The sequence below is a fragment of the Manis pentadactyla genome, chromosome 11, assembly GCF_030020395.1.
Source record: "Manis pentadactyla isolate mManPen7 chromosome 11, mManPen7.hap1, whole genome shotgun sequence".
Classification (NCBI taxonomy): domain Eukaryota; kingdom Metazoa; phylum Chordata; class Mammalia; order Pholidota; family Manidae; genus Manis; species Manis pentadactyla.
In genome coordinates this window covers 97,300,035-97,312,227 of record NC_080029.1, presented here as the reverse complement: position 1 = coordinate 97,312,227, position 12,193 = coordinate 97,300,035, and the positions used below count along the sequence as shown (strand labels likewise).

At 35.8% G+C, this 12,193-nt stretch overlaps 1 protein-coding gene across 5 annotated transcripts in view; it reads right to left on the bottom strand.

Moving 5' to 3' along the window:
- Positions 1–12,125, bottom strand: part of SLC12A1 (solute carrier family 12 member 1) — a 78,813-nt gene extending 66,688 nt beyond the window's left edge. For all 5 annotated transcript variants that reach the window (XM_036924500.2, XM_036924504.2, XM_036924502.2 and 2 more), the window contains exons 1-4: positions 12,058–12,125; positions 10,365–10,974; positions 1,388–1,522; positions 1,165–1,240 (exon numbers count right to left, since the gene is read on the bottom strand). In XM_036924500.2, coding sequence (XP_036780395.2) covers positions 1,165–1,240; positions 1,388–1,522; positions 10,365–10,784 — 631 coding nt within the window. In that variant the 5' untranslated portion in view covers positions 10,785–10,974; positions 12,058–12,125. The remainder of the gene's footprint in view (positions 1–1,164; positions 1,241–1,387; positions 1,523–10,364; positions 10,975–12,057) is intronic.
- Positions 12,126–12,193: the final 68 nt, after the last annotated feature.

Here is a 12,193-nt window from a genome sequence, read left to right as displayed (position 1 = left end):
TTTGCATGAAACCCTGGAGCAAACACTTGGCAATATTAAGATGCAGATTTTCCATGGAGCAGCATATACTTATTTTGGACCCTGCGGCTGTAAGTATTCATTGGATATGCATCATAAAGCTGGCAAGCAGCCCTTTGTCAGGAACTCAGCTGTTGCCAAACATGAAACATGGTAAAACTATGGGAACTGGTCAATTTACAACTCGGCCCTTTTTTTTTCAGGGTTAGTCTTCTAGTGATTCTGAATATGTTTGAGGAGTGAAGCCAAAAAATAATGACCAAGCACCTTTTGAATGTGAATTGAGGCACATTCTGGAGAAGTATCTGAAACCACATCCACACCTCTATGTTCTTGATGCTAATGATTTATAAGTCTTCCCCAGAAGCGAATCTATAATGTAGTTTCCATATGTGGGGTAGAACATCATTAATTTTTATCACATTAAATCAGGAACTTTGATAAAATTCAAATAAATTTTTCATGTAAGTTTTAATAATGTGCTTTCAATAAAAAAGATTTGCCACAGGATACAATACTTTAAGTGGAATATAATATTTTAAAACATGAAATAATCCCCCAAGATAATTTCAACATCATCCATTTTCCTTTTAGAAAAATTTGCAATAGTTATGTACACTGTCTTAGTCATTTTATCTATTATTTTAAGCTTCTGTCTGGCAATACTTCATTTGCCTTTGTTTTCTTACTGCTGGTACCTGAAAGTAACACAATTATTTCCATTAGGAAAATGTTCAACAATTCAGCATTTTCTTAGGTCAATTTTCACCAGTTCTTCCACAAGTTATTTTTGTTCAGTGAAGTTTTGCCAATAATCCTAAGGGTGATATTCTGATAAATGTCAGTTGTGTACCAAAATATGAGTACTACTGTTTAAAATGAATGTGTCTCTATTCACCTCTATGCCTAAAAGTCTGAAAGGATAGAAATATTCATTTGAGCACCTGTCCGGTTAACAAGCTGGAAAATTCCAGTGTCCCAGGAGCTAATGCTTCAGCTTTCCTCTCTGCCAGACATTGCTAAAGAGGCACAGTTAGAGAGCCCAAGTCCAGATGATTTCTGTGACCTTCACCTCAGTCAACATTAACTGTGAAAACAAGCCACCTACTGAGTTCATAATTTACATTGAAAATTAAATGTGCTTACCGATTCCAGCTTCTCCAACAATCCAGGAGAGGCGAATGAAGAGCATGACACCCCAGATATTCAGCATGCATCTTACCTGTGGGTTGAAGGAGCATTGAATACGATGTGAAAAGCAATAGGGAGCAAACCCAGCCATCTCTGCAACCCTGGTGTTCAGGCCTTGTTAGTTCACCAAGACACTGAATGGCCAAGTTTTCATTTATAAACATAGGAGCTTTCTCACCAGCACACCTTTCACCCATCCAAACTTCACAGCCCCGTCTTTCTCTTCCTCTCCCTCGTTTTCAGCTTGTTCACCTCTAGGCATCCCATCACGGTTAGCAACCCGGTCGGCGGAACCCGGGCCCACTGCGACATTCTGCATTTTTACAGAGAGCAAAAACACAGGATTTGGTCAAAACATGGTTCCCTAAAACTTTCAAAGGCAAATCGAAACCATTGACATAAAACTTCAGATACCCACACACACAAAGAGATATATTCTAGTCATTCGAATAAGATAATGTTTGCCCTGGTAGCTGACTGGCTCATTAGGCCTCTTAGACAAGGGCAATTTTCCCCCCTAAAATGGGACTGGTGTGAAATAAATATTCAGCATTGATTATAATGACTTTATCTGGGGATGATGAAAGCTCCTCCCCTTGCAGTGCCCGTGGTTCTTGCTTCTTTAGGCTTTGGTGTACCCTTAGCACACCCACAGGAAGCTGATTCTACTTTGGGCTGTTTACTCCAAGTGACTTGGACTTCTTTTCTCCTTTCCCAGCATATTCTTCTACTCTTGTATGTAAATAAGAATTTCTCCCAGTTTTGTTCTCCCATAAAACCTGTTCCATGACACTAGCGTGACACTTGGGTAACCGATGTGATGCAGTGTGCTAAGAGTCAGTGTATGTTAACTGAATCGGGGGAAGTTGGTGCTTCGGGTTACTTCTCAGTGGCATCCAAGGGCCTACCATACAGCAGGCCATCAATAAAGGGTGTTGAATCCATAAAGAGGACTTGAAGGCCACCAGATCTCTACTACTCAAGAGCAGAAGACCTAGTTTTTTTCCATTCTTGCCTTCTCTTTCTTCTCTCTTCCTTTTCTATTAGGTGTTCTATGTCTCATTGTTACCTCTGTGCAATCTGCATTAGAAAAGGGAGAGGAAGGGAATGAATCCGAAGCCAGATCATCTTATTATTTTCTGACAATACTGGGAAGAAATATTGAATGAGAAAGAAAACTGGAATTAACAGTTAAAATTTAGTTTTGAATTACCTGAGGAATATCTTGATCTTTAAGCATCCTCAGTTCTGATTGGCATAGATAGTTGAAAGCTGACATCCACTATTCTTATCAATGTAAGATATGGGCAAACAAAGTCCATAGAAACTGAGGCTGAACTAGCAGGGCAGAAACTGGTGATTTATACTAGCCACAAATGCCAAGTCATGTATGTAACTCAAAAATTTCCTGTAGCTACTTTTAAAAAAGCAAAAAGGAATTAGTGAAATAACTTGGGTACAATATGGACCATTAAATTTAAAAAATATATTTAGTTTTTGTAGAATAACATATTTCTAATATTCTCAATGTAATATTCACAGCAGTGGCATCCCACTTTGTAGAAGGGACCCGAATCACAGATTGTTTTAAAAATATGTCAATATATCCATATAAAATACTACCATTTCAACATATATATCAATATAAAAATATTAATGAGATATTTTACATTTTTTTCATTCTATGTCTTTGCAATCCAGTGTGTATTTTATACTGATAGTACATCTCACTTTGTACTAACCAAGTTTCAAATGCTCAATAGCCACATGGGCTGGGCCACCATATTGAATCACACTTGTCTATACAATATAGTCAATTACAGATGGACGAAACATTTGACATTCTCCAGGTAATTAAAAATTCTATTTTTCTCCAAAAGGATTGTACACTCATCAGGCAGCTGACTGGGTCAAGTGTAGCTTTCATTTTCCATAACTACAAAATCAGTAAGAGGAAAGAGTTAGGGGATGTGTTAAAATGTCCAAGAATGTTGAAGAGATTATTTGGTTAAGAGAATCATTTATTTTACATAACTTGAGAAAAATTTTTAAATTGTCAATATTCTAGTTAATCCAGATCCCATGGCCAGACCATTAGTAGACACTCATTCATGGAGAAGGCAGTTTCCTTTTCCTGGTTAAAGGGGAATCCCATGAGATAGAACCTTAGTCACTTGCTTTTTAATGACCAGGGAGTAAACCCATATTTTTTTATTGCACCTGAACTTGAAGGTTTGGTCCAGGAAATTACTCTGCTTTCTGCTGAACTCCAATGGTAAATGTGACTCTTAGGTTTGCATTAATGAGAATACTAGTGATTATAAAAAAGATATTGAGGAATTGGCTAAAAGATGAATGGGATATTTTAAGTTTCTCCTTAAATGAACATTTCTATCCGATGGATGCCCTCTGGTCACATTTTAATAGTTTTTCAGTTTATCACCAGGACATCACAATATGAAGCAAAAATAATATTCTATGAGGGCATATCAGGAAATTATCATATATGGATATTAGTAAGGATATGATTTTATAAATTATTATAAAGAGAGTCAGTGTAGGATGCCCATCTCTCCCTTAGGTAAATATGTTCAACTTCCCATAGTTTCAGTTTTAAATGTACTTATTCCATAGAGGGGGAAAAATCCCTCAAATACGTATTTCATCTGTTGACTATAAAGGTCTGATAGGAAATTTGTAAGTACAAAATCCATTTCCATTGCATACTCTCAAGTGGGAGCTGAAAAATCACTACAACATACAAACTGGGAGACTTGGAATCCAGTTTTAGCCATGCAATTAATTCAGGGTATGTCCTCCAGCAAGTTTCTTAACCTCTCCTGGATACTGCCAATGAGGATAAATCCAATGGGCTTTCTGAAAATCTTACTTTGAAGTAGTTTACTCTAAGGCAAAATCATTTTTCTGTTTGCCATCTTCCTCTTCTAACATGGCAAAGCAAACTTGATTTCACTCTTTAATGCCTCCTTTGTAAGCCCAAACAGCAATTATAAAGCAACTTATCATCAAAGGACTGAACAAGACTTTGGGTCGAGGGTTTGTGGAGACTTGATGGCTGTGAGCTATAACAGTGGCTGGCAGGCTCCTGGCTGGTGTATGTTCTTGAGACCACAGTCTCAAAGACTCAAAGTTTTATGATTGCTGCCTGAAACCAGATTTTCCCCTCATACTTTGAATTAATTTGTTTGTTCACACTCCATTACCATAAATGATGATCCAAAACCTTTCACAAATGCATTTTAAATTGCTTAGCTTTAGGGGATGATTATTTATTTACCAAGAATTTTACCTGTGTATTAAGTACTCAGAGAAGGTAAAATAAAGTGTGCTAGAAAGGAAGAAGGAAAGAAAGAATGAAAGGCCATTCCCCCCTTCAACATTGATCATCTAGGAAAGCTTCAATTACATGTAGTTTAAGGGATAAATTCTAATGGGTTTTTGTAGATGATGAAAGAATGAATTATTTTATTTAATATAAAATTTGTTATTTTTCAGACCCCAGAAAAATGACAAATGCCTTTCCAGCTATCATCAGAGAAGAAAAAATAAATATATTTATTCTTTTAAGTTTTAGTTAGATAATAATTGCTACTATACATGTTTTCAAGTTTTCAGTCTTTAATCTCTGGATATTAGAAATCTTAGACCATCATCAAGAAATAGTTCCATAACTTATTAGGTCAAGATGATCCCCTCCCCATTGCTTTAAACTTTCTTTAATTATTGAACTATTTTCACATAATACAATAGTGGGGAGAATAATATATACCCATCACTCAGCTTCAAGGTTTTTCCACATATGGCCAATATTATTTCACTTAAGCCTCTTAACCTCTGCCACTGGATTCTTTTAAAACCAATCCCAGTAAGGAGCAGACAATCCTTAAAGTTCATTTCAGAAAGAAAAATGTGATTCTAAGCATATTTCTATATCTTATTGATCCATATATTGTTTGTACATTTCTAGCCTCTTGTGATAAAGGGAATACTTTAAATTATGAAAAATGCTAGGAGCTATTTTTCTTGCTTTAAAAGTTACTATACACCATGCCTCTAAATCACTACCAATGGTCACAATTTATAATCACAGTATTTTCACTATTCTGAAAACATATAGCTCATACACAAATTAACTTTTATTCTTGATCACTTAGGCCAAAAAGGTTGCTATGTGTAATAAACCAGCATAAGAAAATAAAAATCAAACATTCCTAACCTTTTCCCAGTATACTTTAAGGGAACTCCCACTCTACTCACCAGCTATCACCAAACTATGTATAATAGGAATTTGATCTTTTTGTTTGTTTGGGTTTTTTTTGCTTTGTTGCTATGGATTATTTTAATAGTGTGAGCTCCCAGGTGTGACCTGGGATACTAAAAACTCTAACAAGTGTTAGAGAGAGCCCTTAGTTGCAGAGTTCCACTCAAACAAATATTTTAGGTGTGGCCTCTGATCATCACTGGCCTTCTAAGAATTAATTGCCTCAATTTTTAATGTCTATTTTATTTGGCTGGGAGATTATTTTTAATTTCAAATATCCCCAATTTGAATGCTAAAGTTCCAAATCTGAACTTTGAAACATTTTAGAAAAGATTATTTTCTAGAGAATCCATTTATACATTTTGTTTGTCCTTTTAAAGAAGATAAGCACTTATACACTGATTTGTATGATTTAATGTTTGTTAACTTGGCTATATATCCTTTATTTCTATCTGTAACAATTCCATTTGACACATGAAATAAAATTTTAGAGAGGAGAGGTCAAATCTCTTTGACTCACTTTATATAGCAGCTCTTGTACCTAAATAGCTAATAAATGCTTTTGACAATGACAATGAAAATGATTGATACCACAGTTAATTCTGTAGGAGAAGCAACACTGTCTCTTGGCACAATCATCATAAGAGAGAAAGAATGAGGATCTTCTGTTCAGCCTGTCATGACTGAGGTGCAATACCTCCTTCCTACCTGAGTTCCACCATTTCCTATAGCTGTCCAGGGAGCTGAAGCAAAGTGCTATGGGACAGCAGGCTGAGGACGGAAAACAGTGATAAAGAGCAGGGGCTCTGGGGCCGTGCAGGCATGGCTTCAGTTACTAGCCATGTGACCTTTGTTTCTTAGCCTTGGAAGTTTATCGACTTCTCTGTTATTGTTTTCTCTTCTAAAAGGGCCATAGGATTTTATGAAACTTCCACCATCTATAAAACAGCAATAGTAGTAGTAGCTATGGTGAAGGGTTGTTATAAGGACTGAGTAAGAATTTGCCAAGTGTGAGCACTGTGTCTGACACACAAAAAATTCTCAGTAAAAAGTTTGTTATTATATTGGACTCTTGATGCTTTTAATCACAAATTATTTTTAGTTGGTAACAGTCTAGTGACCCAAATGTGAAGTCATTGGTTTTTGTTTAGAATCAGTTTCTAGATTGTTGGCTTCCTTAAGAATATTATTTACATCTTGACTTTATTAGTATTTTATACTTTTAATAGTTTATTTCAATAATGTCAGGACACTGAAATACTATATTTTCCTGATTCTTGTTATAATAACATTTTTCTGAAGTGCTAACAACATTGGTGGTTAGTAAGGCAGAAAAGGAGTTCCATTTTGGCTAACCCTGTAGTTAGGAATTACATATGAAAAGGTGGCCACAAGAATTAGTCTGGATACTAAAAGTAGAATTATTTTTACAAAGCAAAAATACTATGTTAGTCTTTGCCAGATGTCTGCTAATCATACATGCTTTGATATGGAAAGATCTCCAAAATGTATTGTTTAGTGAAAACAGCAGTGTGCAGGACAATATGTAAAATATGTTCCAATACATGTTTGGAAAAAAATAGAATACAAAAGAGAAAATTGTATACATAGGAATATGGATACTTAGAGATATATATATACATGTGTTTGTATAGGCATAAAAATTTCTGGAAGGATTTATAAGAAGCTGTTAGTCATGATTGCCTGGAAAGAATAACTGAAGATTTACATTAGATAACAGACAGTTCATTATATACAGTTTTAATAGCAGTTAAATATTTTATCAGTATATATGTCACTTTTAAATAAAAATTTTGAATAAATATTAGCTAGTGTAAAAGTTACCATCATCATCAACAACCATTTATTGAGTTCTTGCCATTGCAGGCAACATCAGCCTTTATATGCCTATCAACTAGTACTTACGAGTAGCCTGAAGAATCAGTCCAAGTTATACAGCTGGTGTAATATTGCAGAGCAAGTAAAGAATGGAGTCATTTTTTTTCTGCTTTTTAACTAGGGTTTTCAAAAATCTGTAATTTATAGCTATCACTATAGGCATTTAGCTCTTGACTATTTAGAAAATGAAAAGGATTTCTTCAACTGCAATCTCAAATCACTGGGATTACAAATTCTGTCAATATGTATCACTCAGAGTTTCACTTAAAGTAGAGACCCAAAATAATGTCTTCATTTTACCTATTAGGGCAACCTTGTCATGTGATTTTCTTTTCTGACTTGGGAGTCACAGCTGGCATTTGCACAAAATCCAACTAATTTCTTACTACATATGTTCTTCCGTTTAATATGCTATGCCACTTAGTACTGAAAAGTATGACTTTTTCAAGCATGGGTATAAAAAATACAGCCAAACTTGTACTAAGTTAACTATTTCCACTTCTAAATTGTTTAAGTAAACACTATCATTTATGATTTTTTGCATACAAAGTCTGTGGTATGTCTAAGTATTACTACATAATTTTTTTTCTACTGATCATTTCTAGTTGTGATTTGAGGATCTATCATAAAAATGTCAAGGGCCACCAGGAAGTGGCAGCATAGCTACATTACATTGCAGGTCTTCATTTTTATTTGGATGGGGGCGGGGAAGCAAGGGGAATAGTAGGATCAAATTCACTAGCAAGAAAGGAGATGCATTGAAGGCCCAGACTGTTAAAGTCTGCAGTCAACGGATACTGCAGCAGTGGGACACCTGGAGAGGCAGACCACTCCTTACAACCTCAGCAGCACTAGAAGGGTCCTGGCTATAGTTATGTGTCCATTGGAGATTCCATGGTTATAATTGAATTCTGCGTCCACCTCGGTTATGTGGAGATGCCTGTGTGATTTAATCAAGGTCAAAACCCTAGATAAGTGGGGGTCAAGTTCATAAAAAGAGTAATTTATTACTATGCTTTCAGAATGATTATTCAGGGCATTGAGCCTAAAGCTAATTTTTAATCTATTTAACAACTTGTCATTCCTTGGTATCTGAGAAAAAATACTTTAAGTCAAAATTAATTCCTAAGTCTTGTTTTATTTTATCAGAAAGAGTATGATATCCTATACAAATATCAAATCTGTTTCCTGAGTTTTTCTCCCCTCACGTAAAGATTTATACAAACATGGCTTTAGAAATTGTAAATAAGCTTCTTTTCTCTCTCTAGAATATAAATCCTAAGAACAATGTGAGTTCACTCCATTTACTTTCTAATGCAGTTAAATATTATTTTCTTGTGTCATAAGTTGGGGAAGGGGCTGAGTGAGAATATTTAAGTTTTGCCATGATTTTATGAAGGGTACAGCTTTTAAAATTATCTTGTGTAATGAAGTAGAGTATGGTGGATAGAATTTCAGATCTTGTTAAAGAGTGCTATGGCTCATTTCACTTCCTCGGGATAAACTGAACTCTTCATAATGCTTTAAATTTCTCTTTCTGCCCTTCCCACATCTTGGAAACAACCTGTGCCCTCTTCCCTCAACCTTCTTTTCCCTCTTTTCATTCTCTCTTTTCCTTTCCTCTCCCCTTACATAGAAAAGGAAAGGACACTTGAGTCTGATTTCAGGTGCTTTGAATTTCTCAGAAACCTCCCTGAGAACTGCCATTTTGACATCACCATCACCACATTGCTAACTTCTTTTGATTAAGGCACCAGATTTCCCAGATAAAGTCTACATCTACATTTAAAAAGAAACCAGCCACTTAGCAGAGTGTTTCTAGTACAGTACATAGGACAAGTAAGATTTGGTGGGAAAAAGTGATACCAGTACAGATATCAGAGCGTGGGCTCCTCCTTGGAAAGTCACTCAGTCTGGTGGTAGGGACAGAGTCAGGGACCCTGAGCAGCCCAGGGCAATAAGTTTTGCAGATGAGTTTCCTTGTGGAAAGAATGATGAGCAGAAATTAAAGGGAGAATTTCACCTTTATTAGCATCTTTCATGAGAGCAGTATTCTTAGAATCCCTGGAGTGGGTAATCATTTAATTTAAAAAATTGTTGAATGTATGAATTTGAAAGGAATTGTTCCAATCAGTTTTTTTCCCTTACCTAGAAACTTGGGCAAGAGTAAACTGCATTTGGGTATGTGACAGCATTAGTCTTTCTAGCAAGTAATTATATCCATGAAGAATGATATTCTTTCCAAACTGTGTTCCAGAAGAGCAAGAAGATAAAGTCTTCAACATATTTTAGAGCAAGTTATGGAAGAAGAAATCTACTATTCACAAATGATTTGCTACAAGATTTTTAAAAAAATGCTGCCTCATGCTTCTAGCACATTTGGAAACTTTGGCTATATTCCTTAAATAATGAAAAGTTTAGCCACTTCTGCCCTTGTACTTTAATTCAGTTACCTTTTTATGCTTAAGTGCATTCAGGAGCCTCATGCAAGGTTTGGAAGAGGAAGAGAAAATGCTGAGTTGTATAAATCTCTGCTCTCTCTTTAAAGAGTATAAAAAAATGTCCATGTGCACTAAACGCACACACCACAATATTAACTACAGCAAAACACCAGTGATTTTTTTTTTTTTTTTACAACTGTTGTGGAGGCATTGATACTAAGGTGAAACCAGCTTAGTGTTCAATTTGACATATTTAATCAAGTGCAAATTGAGTAGACAATTATTGTAAACAAGATATGACATATTGTCTGACTTTCAGAGTTCTCTTTAGTTCTCTGCCTTCACTCGGTAAACATTTATGAAAGACTTTTGTGTATTTTCCAGTAACTGGGAAGTAGGGACAGTTGTGTAAGTAAGACGGACGGTTTGGAATAGACCTCTTCACTGGATGCTGTCACATTCATACCATTGTTAAGGAGCAGGAAATGACCCCAGAAGTAAGGGAGGCTACTTGCCTGTGCCTTTCAGCTTACCTTTGCAAGTTGCTCGTGAATCTCAAGCAGGCTGGGTCGGCTGACCTTGGGCCCGCTGATGCTGCCGGTGTTACGGTAGTACTCAATCTTGGGAACTGCATCCACAGTGTTACGGCCAAAGGTTTGGAGGTAGTATGTGTTTGTGTGAGAATCATAAGCATGAAAGCTGGCATCTGTTTTAGCACTTTCTCCATTTTGGAGGAAATTGTCATAGCGCTCCTGATTCCCAGGCCTAAAGCTGATTCTGAATCTGTTCTGGGCTTCACCCCCAAAAGAGGTCTCCTCGTAATGTGGAGGGTCGGTGTCGTCAGCCACGGCCGCGCTGCTCTCATGGCTCTCGTTTATGACATTAACTTGAAAGCGACTGGTATTACTGGGCACTGAATCCAGAAAAACATTGGAAGAGTTGTTCAGTGACATCTTCCAAAAGGGATTTTATTTTTGGACTTAGCTGACTATTCTACGGTTGTTTAAAACAAATCTATATATTTTCTCCTCAAAATAAACATTAATGTGTTCACATTAGGGGGCTCCTGGCTTTTGTTCTAGAAGAATTCAATAGATTCTTGACTTATTGTCTCCAGTACAATCTTCAGAATGTTCTTCAAAGCTGTCATTGAAAAAGAAAATTACACTTGTTTCAATTAATGTAAATATACTTAAGTAGGGGTAGGGGTATGAGGGAACACATTTCTTTCACATGACATACAATTTTAAATTCACTGCATTAAAAATTACCTGTCTAGGAACTTTGGTCACCTGAGCAATTAAATCCTGTAATAAATAACCGGGGACCTGCTTCAGCAAACAGAATTTCCAATAGAGTCATTAAAATTTTGTCTATGTTTATAGTATTTGCTTGGACTCAGTGTAGTTGGATTCAACATGATTTTTAAAAAGATTAACAACTGAGTACAGTAAGAACTGGTGAGAACAGTCTCAACCTGAAACACAGTCCATTATGTGATTATTACATAATCATGATTGTCATGAATATACACTAGATGGTGAATAAAATTTTTAAAATATTTTTAAGACATAAGAATACATAAAATATGCCTTGTCAAGAAGATGTCTCTGTAAATTCTTAGATCTTTTACTAACCTTCAAAATGTTTCATTTGCTCATACATTTGTTTGTTGTACAAATGCCATTATGGAACCTTAAAAAAAACATATGAGTATTCATGGCAAAAAAATAAATCTCAGTCCTTAATAAAGTTGTATGCTATATTTCAGGAAAATAATCATGTTCTACTGATTACATTAATCAAATGCCCTCAAATCTTCATTGAGAGGTTTAAATTTGATTGTGGGATAGACTACATAATCATTTTCACAATCCATGATATGAACCCTTTTTAGAACATTCTTTCATTTGAATAATCTTTCTTTATTGATAACTTAAACCTTGACTTTTCAAAGAAAATTCTAGAAAGATAAATATTAACAAAAATTTGCCTCTACTGCAGTTATTAAAGCTATTTCTCTGAATTAAAAAAAAATCTCAACTTGAGCTCTCAAATAACTTCTCCTGGGGAAAGAAGAAGTGAAGCTGTTTTCCCTTTAGTTTTTATAGGATATCCCACTTCTCTTCATTGTCCTTGACATCCTTGTCTTTACCCTACTCTTTAGGATCTACCTTGTGGCATATTAACTGTGATTTTTACCCTGCCCAGAAATGTTAAACTTACCACCCAGGAACCTTCTTCTCAGGAAGTGTACCCTGTGTCAGCATCACTCAGGTATATATGGGGCACTTAGCTTTCAGCCCAGAACCTCAAGCTGCTTTTTATTGGTTAGAATCTCCCTTGGAACAGATGACTGAGC